We start from the raw sequence: 13,799 nt of genomic DNA on the forward strand, positions 1-13,799 counted from the left end.
TTGCACATAGTAAGCGCTTAACAAATACCATCATTATTATTATTATTCATTCATTCATTCAATCATATTCACTCATTCAATCGTATTCATTCATTCTTTCATTCAATCGTATTCATTCATTCAATCATATTCATTCATTCAATCGTATTCATTCATTTCATTTAGTCAGTTGTATTCATTCATTCATTCAATCGTATTCATCCATTTCATTTAGTCAGTTGTATTCATTCATTCATTCATTCAATCGTATTTATTGAGCACTTACAGTGTGCAGAGCACTGCACTAAGCACTTGGAAAGTGCAATTCGGCAACAAAGAGAGACAGTCCCTGCCCACACCAGGCTCACAGTCTAGAAGGAGGGAGGGAGACATCAAAACAAGTAAACAGGCACCAGTAGCATAAATATAAATGAATAGAATTATAAATAATAATAATTATTATTATTATAAAATAAGTGCTTAGTACAGTACTCGGCACACAGTAAGCGCTCAATAAATACGATTGAATGAATAATAATGATGGTATTTGTTAAGCAATTACTGTTCTAAGCACCGGGGTTGACACAAGGTAATCAGATTTTCCCACATGGGGCTCACAGGCTTAGTCCCCATTTTACAGATGAGGGAACTGAGGAACGGAGAAGTGAAGTGACTTGCCCAAACTCACACAGCTCACATTAATAAAATAAATAGAATAATAGCTACGTATTTATAGACACAAGTGCTGTGGGGCGGGGAGGGGGGTAGAGCAGAGGGAGTGAGTCGCAGAGCACTGTACTAAGCGCATGGAAAGGGCAATTCAGCAATAGAGACCATCGCTGCCCACAACGGAATAATGATAATAATGGTGGTATTTATCAAGCACTTACTATGTGCCAAGCACTATAATCAGGTAATCAGGTTGTCCCGCGAGGGGCTCACAGTCTTAATCCCCCATTTTACAGATGAGGTAATTGAGGCACAGAGAAGTTAAGTGACTTGCCCGTCATCATAATAACAATTTGAAGAGCTCACTATGTGTCTAGCACTGCCCTAAGCGCTAGATACAAGCGCTAGACCGTGAGCCCACTGTTGGGTAGGGACCGTCTTGTACTTCCCAAGCGCTTAGTACAGTGCTCTGCACACGGTAAGCGCTCAATAAATACGATTGATTGAATGATTGATACAAGTTAGTCTTAATCCCTGTTTTACAGATGAGGTAACTGAGGCCCATACAAGTGAAGTGATTTGCCCACGGCCACACAGCAGACGATTAGTGGAGTCGGAATTATCATCATCATCATCATCATCAATCGTATTTATTGAGCGCTTACTGTGTGCAGAGCACTGTACTAAGCGCTTGGGAAGTACAAGTTGGCAACATCTAGAGACGGTCCCTCCCCAACAGTGGGCTCACAGTCTAAAAGGATTAGCAGCCAAGTCTTTCTGATACCCAGGCCCATGCTCTACCCACTGATCCACACTGCTTCCTAATAAGAATTATTATTAAATTATTATTTCTTCACAATAATAGCAATAATGGTATTTGTTCAGCTCTTATTCTACGTCAAGCACTATTCTAAGCGCCGGGGTAGATACAAGTTATCAGGTTGGACACAGCCCCTGGCCCATTTGGGGCTCCCAGTCTTCATCCCCATTTTACAGATGAGGGAACTGAGGCCCAGGGAAGTGAACTGATTGGCCCAAAGTCGCGCAGCAGGCAAGTGGCAGAGCCGGGACTAGAACCCAGGTCCTTCCAACTCAAGCAATCAATCGATCGTATTTATTGAGAGCTTACTGTGTGCAGAGCACTGGACTAAGCGCTTGGGAAGTACAAGTTGGCAACATATAGAGATGGTCCCTACCCAACAATGGGCTCAGAGTCTAGAAGGGGGAGACAGACAACAAAACAAAGCATATTAACAAAATAAATAGAATAAATACGTACAAATAACTAAATAGAGTAATAAATATATACAAATATATATACAGGTGCTGTGGGGAAGGGAAGGAGGTAAGGTGGGGAGCGATGGGGAGGGGGAAGAAATGATCAGTCGAAGCCTGTGAGCGTGAGTTGGGTTCAGTCTGAGAACTAATAATAATAATAATAACGGTAATAATGGTGGCATTTGTTAAGTGTTTACTACGTGCCAGGCACTGTACTAAGCGCTGGGGTGGATTCAAGCAAATCAACTGGGACAGTGAAATTTACTGAGCTCTTACTATGTGCTGAACACTGCGTGGCTCAGGGGAAAGAGCGCGGGCTTGGGAATCAGAGGTTGTGGGCTCACTCATTCATTCATTTATTGAGCACTTACTGTGTGCAGAGCACTGTACTAAGCGCTTGGGAAGTACAAGTGGGCAACATATAGAGACGGTCCCTACCCAACAGCGGGTTCTCTGTCTCCCCCTTCTAGACCGTGAGCCCACTGTTGGGTAGAGACCGTCTCTATATGTTGCCAACTTGTAATTCCCAAGCGCTTAGTACAGTGCTCTGCACACAGTGAGCGCTCAATAAATGCGATTGATTGATTGATTGATTGGTTGATTAGAAGGTTCTAATGCCGACTCCACCGTGGCTCAGTGGAAAGAGCCTGGGCTTTGGAGTCAGAGGTCATGGGTTCAAATCCCAGCTCGGGCCAATTGTCAGCTGTGTGACTTTGGGCAAGTCACTTCACTTCTCTGGGCCTCAGTTCCCTCATCTGTAAAATGGGGATTAAGACCGTGAGCCCCATGTGGGACAACCTGATCACCTTGTAACCTCCCCAGCGCTTAGAACGGTGCTTTGCACATGGTAAGCACTTAATAAATGTCATCATTGTCTGCTGTGTGACCAGCATGGCTCAGTGGAAAGAGCCCGGGCTTTGCAGTCAGTGGTCGTGGGTTCAAATCCCGGCTCCGCCAATTGTCAGCTGTGTGACCTTGGGCAAGTCACTTAGCTTCTCTGGGCTTCAGTTACCTCATCTGTAAAATGGGGGTTGACTGTGAGGCCCCCGTGGGACAACCTGATCACCTTGTATCCCCCCAGCGCTTAGAACTGTGCTTTGCACATAGTAAGCGCTTAATAAATTCTATCATTAATTAACTTCTCTGGACCTCATTTTCCCTCATCTGTAAAATGGGGATTAAGACTGTGAGCGCAATGTGGGACAACCTGATGACCTTGTATCTACCCCAGCGCTTAAAACAGTGCCTGGCACATAGTAAGTGCTTAACAAATACCACTATTATTATTATTATTATTATTATTATTATTATTATTATTATTACTGAGTGCTTGGGAGAGTATAATACAACAGAATTAGCAGTCACGTTCCCTATCCGTGACAACGTCCCCTTCTGTATCTGACAGGCCACCACTCTCCCCTTCTCAAATCTCCACGAAAATGGTAACTCCTCCAGGAAGTCTTCCCTAGCTAACCTCATCTGCTCACCCTAATCTCCTTTTGGCGTCACCTACCAATAGTAATAATGATAATTATGGTATTTGTTAAGCTCTTACTATGTACCAAGCACTGTTCTAAGCGCTGGGGTAGATGCAAGGTAATCAATCAGATTGTCCCACATGGGGCACACAGTCTTAATCCCCATTTGACTTTTGATCCATTTCAGCGCTTAGAACAGTGCTCTGCACATAGTAAGCGCTTAACAAATGCCATCATTATTATTATTATTATTATTATGAAGGAACTGAGGCACAGAGAAGTGGCTTGCCCAAGGTCACACAGGAGACAAGTGAAGGAGCCGGGATTAGAACCCACATCCTCTGACTCCCAAGCCCGGGCTGTTTCCACTAAGCCACGCTGCTTTTCATAACAACCCCTACTCTCCGAACACTTTGATACCCCAACCCTACTATCCTTTTTTTAATGGTATTTCATTCAGTCGTTATTTATTGAGCGCTTACTGTGGGCCAGGCATTTGTATTAAGCGCTGTAGTAGACACAGGCTAATCAGGTTGGGCACAGTCCAGGTCTCACGTGGGGCTCACAATCTTGATCCCTATTTTACAGCTGAGGTCGGAGTTGTGAAGTGACTTTTTTTTTTCATTCATTCAATCGTATTTATTGAGCGCTTACTGTGTGCAGAGCACTGGACTAAGCGCTTGGGAAGTCCAAGTTGGCAACATAGAGAGACGGTCCCTACCCAACAGGTTGTCCCCCGGGGGGGCTCACAGTCTTCATCCCCATTTTCCAGATGAGGTCACTGAGGCCTAGAGAAGTGAAGTGACTTGCCCAAAGTCACACAGCTGACAATTGGCAGAGCTGGGATTTGAACCCAGGACTTCTGACTCCAAAGCCCGGGCTCTTCTCCATTGAGCCAAGCTGCTTCTCGTGTAACAGACGCATTCCCTGCTCACAATACTTTGTCATATATTCTGTCGCTTCCCCCCCTCCAAATTTCTTTTTGTCTTGGGGTTCCCTGCTAGATTGTAAGCTCCTTGAGGGTAGGGATCATGTCTTCCAATTTCTGTACTTTCCGAAGCACTTAATAGAGTGTCCTGCACACGGCACTCAATAAATAATAATAATCATTCATTCATTCATTCAATCGTATTTATTGAGCGCTTACTGTGTGCAGAGCACTGGACTAAGCGCTTGGGAAGTCCAAGTCGGCAACATCTAGAGACGGCCCCTACCCAACAGCGGGCTCACAGTCTAGAAGGGGGAGATGGACAACAAAACAAAACATATTAACAAAATAAAATGAATAAATATGTATAAATAAAATGAATAAATATTGTCCCACAAAGGGCGCACAGCCTTCATCCCCATTTTTGTTAAGCGCTTACTTTGTGCCAGACAGTGGACTAAGCGTGAGGTAGATACAAGATAATCAGGTTGCAGTCAGTCAATCAATCAATCAATCGTATTTATCGAGCGCTTACTGTGTGCAGAGCACTGTACTAAGCGCTTGGGAAGTACAAGTTGGCAACATATAGAAACGGTCCCTACCCAACAGGGGGCTTACAGTCAAAAAGGGGGAGACAGAGAACAAAACCAAACATACTAAGAAAATAAAATAAATAGAATAGATATGTACAAGTAAAATAAATAAATAAATAGAGTAATAAATACGTACAAACATATATACAGGTGCTGTGGGGAAGGGAAGGAGGTAAGATGGGGGGATGGAGAGGGGGATGAGGGGGAGAGGAAGGAAGGGGCTCAGTCTGGGAAGGCTTCCTGGAGGAGGTGAGCTCTCAGTAGGGCCTTGAAACAGTCCCTGTCCCATGCAGGGGGCTCACAGTCTCCATCCTCATTTTACAGATGAGGTCACTGAGGAGCGCTCAATAAATACGATTGATTGATTGATTGATTGATTGAGGCCTAGAGAAGTGAAGCGACTTGCCCAAGGTCACACAGCAGACAGGAGGCGGAGCCGGGATTAGAACCCATGACCCCCTGGCTCCCAAGCCTGGGCTCTAATCAACTACACCACGCTGCTTCTCGCGCTGTGCTAATCACGTGGGGGAGTACAAAAGTATCCATAGACACACAATTCCTGCTCCCAAGGACCTTAAGGTCCAGCGGGAGAGACAGCATTAAATTTAATTAGCGGATTCCTAATTTACAGTTCCGTAATTAAGGTCTTAGTGGGTCTGGTGAGTACTCAAGTGCTTAGAGGTGAAAGATACACTTCCTGATACCTTCAGCTGCTGTGAGCCCACTGTTGGGTAGGGACCGTCTCTAGATGTTGCCAACTTGGACTTCCCAAGCGCTTAGTACAGTGCTCTGCACACAGTAAGCGCTCAGTAAATACGATTGAATGAATGAATGAATGAATATGTTGCCAACTTGGACTTCCCAAGCGCTTAGTACAGTGCTCTGCACACAGTAAGCGCTCAGTAAATACAAATGAATGAATGAATGAATATGTTGCCAACTTGGACTTCCCAAGCGCCTAGTACAGTGCTCTGCACACAGTAAGCGCTCAATAAATACGATTGAAAGAATGAATGAATATGTTGCCAACTTGGACTTCCCAAGCGCCTAGTACAGTGCTCTGCACACAGTAAGCGCTCAATAAATACGATTGAATGAATGAATGAATGAATGAAAGAGCACCGGGCTGGAAGTCAGAGGGCCTGGGTTCTAGTTCCACCTGTCTGCTGTGTGACCTTAGGCAAGTCGCTAAACATCTCTGGGCTTCAGTTACCTCATCTGTAAAATAGGGAATAAGAGGTCCATGTAGGGCATGGACTGTGTCCAAACAGATTATCTTGTAACTATTCCAGTGCTTAGTACAGTGCCTGGCACATAGTAAGCACATAACAAATTTATTTACTTGATTGGTATATATTTATTCTATTTATTTTATTTTGTTAATATGTTTTGTTTTGTTGTCTGTCTCCCCAGTCTAGACTGTGAGCCCGCCGTTGGGTAGGGACCGTCTCTATATGTTCCCAACTTGGACTTCCCAAGGGTTTAGTACAGTGCTCTGCACACAGTAAGCGCTCAATAAATATGACTGAATGAATGAATGAATGAATGAATGAAAGAGCACTGGGCTGGGAGTCAGAGGGCCTGGGTTCTAGTTCCAGTTCTTCCACCTGTCTGCTGTGTGACCTTGGGCAAGTCGCTTAACATCTCTGGGCTTCAGTTACCTCATCTGTAAAATAGGGAATAAGAGTTCCATGTAGGGCATGGACTGTGTCCAAACAGATTATTTTGTAATTATTCCAGTGCTTAGTACAGTGCCTGGCACATAGTAAGCACATAACAAATTTATTTACTTTATTGGTACACATTTATTCTTTTTATTTTATTTTTTTAATATGTTTTGTTTTGTTGTCTGTCTCCCCCGTCTAGACTGTGAGCCCGCCGTTGGGTAGGGACCGTCTCTATATGTTACCAACTTGGACTTCCTAAGCGCTTAGTACAGTGCTCTGCACACAGTAAGCGCTCAATAAATACGACTGAATGAATGAATGAATGAAAGAGCACCGGGCTGGGAGTCAGAGGGCCTGGGTTCTAGTTCCAGTTCTTCCACCTGTCTGCTGTGTGACCTTGGGCAAGTCGCTTAACATCTCTGGGCTTCAGTTACCTCATCTGTAAAATAGGGAATAAGAGCTCCATGTAGGGCATCGACTGTGTCCAAACAGATTATCTTGTATCTATTCCAGTGCTTAGTACAGTGCCTGGCACATAGTAAGCACATAACAAATTTATTCATTTTATTTGTACATATTTATTCTATTTATTTTATTTTGTTAATATGTTTTGTTTTGTTCTCTGTCTCCCCCTTCTAGACTGTGAGCCCACTGTTGGGTAGGGACCATCTTTATATGTTGCCAACTTGGACTTCCCAAGCGCTTAGTACAGTGCTCTGCACACAGTAAGCGCTCAATAAATACGATTGAATCGATCAATCAATCAATCAATCATTCATCAATGAATGAATGAATGAATGAACAAATACCATAAATTAAAAATAAAAGAAACCCACATCCCACCTCTTCCAAGAAGCCTTCTCTAAGTCATTCACTCAGTAGTATTTGTTGAGTACCAGCGTGGCTCAGTGGAAAGAGCCCGGGCTTGGGACTCAGAGGTCATGGGTTCTAATCCCGGCTCTGCCACTTGTCTGCTGTGTGACCTTGGGCAAGTCGCTTAACTTCTCTGGGCCTCAGTGACCTCATCTGTAAAATGGGGATTAAGACTGTGAGCCCCATTTGGGACAACCGTATTACCTTGTATCTACCTAAGTGCTTGGAACAGTGCTTGGCACATAGTAAGCACTTAACAAATGCCATTATTATTATTATTATTATTATTATTATTCTGTGTGGAGAGCCCTATAACAAGTACTTAGGAGAATATAATAGAATACAATAGAATTAGTAGATATAATAATAATAATAATAATAATAATAATGGCATTTGTTAAGTGCTTACTATGTGTCAAGCACTGTTCTAAGCACTGGAGGGGGATTGAACGCACTGTTGGGTAGGGACTATCTCTATATATTGCCAACTTGTACTTCCCAAGCGCTTAGTACAGTGCTCTGCACTCAGTAAGCGCTCAATAAATACGACTGAATGAATGAATCAATGAATACAAGGTGATCAGGTTGTCCCACGGGGGGCTCACAGTCTTCATCCCCATTTTCCAGATGAGGACACCGAGGCCCAGAGAAGTGAAGTGACTTGGCCAAGGTCGCACAGCTGACAATTGGTGGAGCTGGGATTCGAACCCGTGACCTCTGACTCCCAAACCCGGGCTCTTTCCACTGAGCCACGCTGCTTTGGAAAATGGATTTCTTCATAGTCCAGACCCAATCTGTGCATACACACTTAGAATCAATCGATTGTATTTATTGAATGCTCACTGTGTGCAGAGTGTTGTACTAAGCAGGTGGGAGAGTTGATAGAAACATTCCCTGCCCCTAGTGAGCTAACAGTCTAGAGGGGGTTTTGGGCTGTACATCATCATCAATCGCATTTATTGAGCACTTACTGTGTGCACAGCACTGTACTAAGCGCTTGGGAAGTCCAAGTTGGCAACACATAGAGACAGTCCCTACCCAACAGTGGGCTCACAGTCTAAAAGATATAATAATAATTATAATTATGGTATTTGTTAAGTGCTTACTATGTGCCAGGCACTGCTCTAAGCACTGGGGTAATTTATTAAGCGCTTTATTTTATTTTGTTAATATGTTTTGTTGTCTGTCTCCCCCTTCTAGACTGGGAGCCTGCTGTTGGGTAGGGACCGTCTCGATATGTTGTTGACTTGTACTTCCCAAGTGCTTAGCATAGTGCTCTGCACACAGTAAGCGCTCAATAAATATGATTGAATGAATGAATGAATAATAATGATGGCATTTATTAAGAGCTTACTATGTGCAAAGCACTGTTCTAAGCGCTTGGGAGGATACAAGGTGATCAGATTGTCAAATGTGGGGCTCACAGTCCTCATCCCTATTTTACAGATGAGGTAACTGAGGTCCAGAGAAGTAAAGTGACTTGCCCCAAGTCACACAGCTGACAATCGGCAGAGCCGGGATTTGAACCCATGACCTCGGACTCCCAAGCCCGGGCTCTTTCCATCGAGCCATGCTGCTTCTCAAATAGGTACAAGGTAATAAGTTTATCCCAAATGGGGCTCACAGTCTTAATCCCCATTTTGCAGAAGAGGTAACCGAGGCCCGGAGAAGTGACGTGACTTTGCCAAGTGTGACTGGAGCCAGGAACTCATGCCCTCATGCCTTTCTCAGGCCTGTGCTCCAACCACTAGGCCATGATTTTTTATATATATATATATATATATATATATATATATATATATATATATATACACATACATACATACATACATACATACATATATATATGTAAATGTATATGTAAATGTATATATATATAAATATGTAAACGTATATATATATTTTCTCTGTATATTTTTGTTTTCTGTCTCCCCCTTTTAGACTGTGAGCCCACTGTTGGGTAGGGACTGTCTCTATGTGTTGCCAATTTGTACTTCCCAAGCGCTTAGTACAGTGCTCTGCACATAGTAAGCACTCAATAAATACGACTGATGGATTGATTGATTGATATATATATATATAATATAATTGAATGAGTGAATGAATGAGTGAATGTACTTCCCAAGCGCTTACTACAGTGATCTGCACACAGTAAGCGCTCAATAAATGCGATTGAATAAATGAATGAATGAAAGAGCCCGGGCTTTGGAGTCAGAGGTCAAGGGTTCAAATCCCGGCTCTGCCACTTGTCAGCTGTGTGACTTTGGGCAAGTCACTTCACTTCTCTGGGCCTCAGTTCCCTCATCTGGAAAATGGGGATTAAGACTGGGAGCCCCCCATGGGACAACCTCATCACCTTGTAGCCTCCCCAGCGCTTAGAACAGTGCTTTGCACATAGTAAGAGCTTAATAAATGCTATCATTATTCCAGGCCGGGGGAAGGACGTGGGCCGGGGGTCGACGGCGGGACAGGAGAGAACGAGGTACAGTGAGGAGGTTAAATATAATAATAATTGGCATTTGTTAAGCGCTTACTATGTGCAAAGCACTGTTCTAAGCGCTGGAATATATGTACGTATATTCATTCATTCATTCAATCGTATTTATTGAGCGCTTACTGCGTGCAGGGCACTGTACTAAGCGCTTGGGAAGTACAAGTTGGCAACATACAGAGACGGTCCCTACCCAACAGTGGGATCACAGTCTAGAAGGGGGAGACAGAGAACAAAACAAAACATATTAACAGAATAAAATAATTAGAATAAATATGTAAAATTAAAATAGAGTAATAAATATGTACAAACATGTATACATATATACAGGTGCTGTGGGGCGGGGAAGGAGGTAAGGCAGGGTATATATTACGTGTATGTAATAAAAGTACATGTACCTTCTAGACTGTGAGCCCGCTGTTGGGTAGGGGACCGTCTCTATATGTTGCCCACTTGGACTTCCCAAGCGCTTAGTACAGTGCTCTGCACACAGCAAACGCTCAATAAATACAATTGAATGAATGAACATTGCCAACTTGTACTTTCCAAGCGCTTAGTACAGTGCTCTGCACACAGTAAGCGCTCAATAAATACAATTGAATGAATGAATGTTGCCAGCTTGTACTTCCCAAGTGCTTAGTACAGTGTTCTGCACACAGTAAGCGCTCAATAAATACGATTGAATGAATGAATGCATATATATATATATATACATTGTATATCTGTACAAATAAGTAAATTATGGATATGTACATAAGTGCTGTGGGGCTGAAAAAGGAGTGAATGACGGCTGCAAATTGCCGAATTGTACTTTCCAAGCGCTTCGTACAGTCCTCTGCACACAATAAGCACTCAATAAATACGATGGAATGAATGAACGAGAGAAGGGCTATGTATCCTTTACATCTCCCGCTTGCTGTGCCCTTAAAACCCATAAAGAGAAGCAGCGTGGCCCAGTGGAAAGAGCCCGGGCTTTGGAGTCAGAGGTCGTGGGTTCAAATCCCGGCTCCGCCACTTGTCAGCTGGGTGACTTCGGGCAAGTCACTTCACTTCTCTGGGCCTCAGTTCCCTCATCTGTAAAATGGGGATTATGAATAGGATTAAATGAATGAATACGGTTGAATGAATGGATTTGAGCGAATGAATAAATACAATTGAATGAACGACTAAATAAATACAATTGAATGAATACGATTGAATGTGAGCCCACTGTTGGGTAGGGACCGTTTCTAGATGTTGCCAACTTGTACTTCCCAAGCGCTTAGCCCAGTGCTCTGCACACAGTAAGCGCTCAATGAATATGATTGAATGAATGAATGAATACGGTTGAATGAATGAATACGATTGAATGAATGAATGTGAGTGAATGAATAAATACAATTGAATGAACGACTAAACAAATACAATTGAATGAACGATAAGCGCTCAATAAATATGATTGAATGAATGAATGAATAAATACAATTGAATGAATATGCTTGAATGAATGAATGAACACGGATGAATGAATGAATACGATTGAATGAATAGAGCTCACCTCCTCCAGGAGGCCTTCCCAGACTGAGCCCCAACCTTCCTCTCCCCCTCATCCCCCTCTCCATCCCCCCATCTTACCTCCTTCCCTTCCCCACAGCACCTGTATAGATGTATATATGCTTGTACATATTTATTACTGTATTTATTTATTTATTTTACTTGTACATAGCTATCTTTTCTATTTATTTTATTAGTATGTTTTGTTTTGTTCTCTGTCTCCCCCTTTTAGACTGTGAGCCCGTTGTTGGGTAGGGACCGTCTCTATATGTTGCCAACTTGTACTTCCCAAGCGCTTAGCCCAGTGCTCTGCACACAGTAAGTGCTCAATGAATACAATTGAATGAATGAATGAATACGGTTGAATGAATGAATACGATTGAATGAATGAATGTGAGTGAATGAATATATACAATTGAATGAACGACTAAATAAATACAATTGAATGAACGACTAAATAAATACAATTGAATGAATACGCTTGAATGAATGAACATGGATGAATGAATGAATATGATTGAATGAATAGAGCTCACCTCCTCCAGGAGGCCTTCCCAGACTGAGCCCCAACCTTCCTCTCCTCCTCGTCCCCCTCTCCATCCCCCCATCTTACCTCCTTCCCTTCCCCACAGCACCTGTATAGATGTATATATGCTTGTACATATTTATTACTGTATTTATTTCTTTATTTTACTTGTACATAGCTATCTATTCTATTTATTTTATTAGTATGTTTGGTTTTGTTCTCTGTCTCCCCCTTTTAGACTGTGAGCCCGTTGTTGGGTAGGGACCGTCTCTCTATGTTGCCAACTTGGACTTCCCAAGCGCTTCGTACAGTGCTCCGCACACAGTAAGCGCTCAATAAATACGATTGATTGATTGATTGATTAAAACTGTGAGCCCCCAGTGGGACAACCTCATCACCTTGTAACCTCCCCGGCGGTTAGGACAGTGCTTTGCATATAGTAGGCGCTTAATAAATGCTATCATTATTATTATTATTGTTATAAAGTGGTGGACCAGAATGACAGTGCAGAAGTGTGAATTTTTTCTGTGCCTTGTTTCCTGATTTTCCTCATCCCATCCTCTTTCCTCCTCTTTGTCTCGGCCCCCGCCCTCCCGGTTTCCCCCTCATCCGTCAGACCTCAGCACGTACGGCCGTTTGTGTCGGAGTCACCAATATTCACTGTACTAAACCCCAACCCACAGGGAAATAATGAAAGAGCCTTCACGGGGCCTTCATTTCTCCTGAAAACAGCTGCAGCTGAGAAGACACAGACGCCTCTGTGCACTGGCCGCGAGGGCTGAATTTGTAGCCCATTCCTCGGCTGATGCACCACGATGGAAGCTTTCCGGCCCAACTTCGAGTCGGACCGCAATCCCGTCCGCGATGGCCAATTCGGCGTGGGACGGATGCCGGGTTAAATAAATAATAATAATAGTGGCATTTATTAAGCGCTTACTACGTGCAAAGCACTGTTCTAAGCGCTGGGGATGTTACACGGTGATCAGGTTGTCCCACATGGGACTCACAGTCTTAATCCCCATTTGACAGATGAGGGACCTGAGGCCCAGAGAAGTGAAGTGACTGGCCCGAAGTCACCCACCTGACAAGTGGCGGAGCCGGGATTTGAACCCATGACCTCTGACTCCAAAGCATGGGCTCTTTCCACTGAACCACGCTGCTCCTCCACCGTCTTCTCCGCTTGCGCCGCTGATAAGCGTGTGGCTAATTGTTGCCAATTTGTACTTCCCAAGCGCTTAGTACAGTGCTCTGCACACAGTAAGCGCTCAATAAATACGATTGATGATGATTGATGATAATATTTATCAGGTGCTGCCGTTACAAAAGTTTGATTATTAACTGTCCAAACATAGCACCATCTCTGAATTAGATTTTACCAGGGGCAGCACTGTAGTAGTAGAAGTAGTAATAATACTACTATAATACTATACTATAATAATAATAATAATGGCATTTATTAAGCGCTTACTATGCGCAAAGCACTGTTCTAAGCGCTGGGGAGGTTACACGGTGATCAGGTTGTCCCACGGGGGGCTCACAGTCTTAATCCCCATTTGACAGATGAGGGAACTGAGGCCCAGAGAAGTGAAGTGACTTGCCCGAAGTCACCCAGCTGACAAGTGGCAGAGCCAGGATTTGAACCCATGACCTCTGACTCCAAAGCTCGGGCTCTTTACACTGAGCCACGCTGCTCCTCCACCATCTGCTTGCGCCGCTGAAAAGCATTTGGCTAATATTTATCAGGTGCTGCCGTTACTAAGGTTTGATTATTAACTGTTCAAACA

General features: G+C 43.5%; 1 protein-coding gene across 1 annotated transcript in view; it reads right to left on the reverse strand.

Moving 5' to 3' along the window:
• PCCB (propionyl-CoA carboxylase subunit beta) overlaps positions 1 to 12,810 on the reverse strand; it is an 84,445-nt gene extending 71,635 nt beyond the window's left edge. Inside the window, exon 1 of the mRNA XM_038744489.1 lies at positions 12,727 to 12,810. Coding sequence (XP_038600417.1) covers positions 12,727 to 12,810 — 84 coding nt within the window. The remainder of the gene's footprint in view (positions 1 to 12,726) is intronic.
• Between the last annotated feature and the right edge of the window lie 989 nt (positions 12,811 to 13,799).

The sequence above is a fragment of the Tachyglossus aculeatus genome, chromosome 1 (assembly GCF_015852505.1).
Source record: "Tachyglossus aculeatus isolate mTacAcu1 chromosome 1, mTacAcu1.pri, whole genome shotgun sequence".
Taxonomy (NCBI): Eukaryota; Metazoa; Chordata; class Mammalia; order Monotremata; family Tachyglossidae; genus Tachyglossus; species Tachyglossus aculeatus.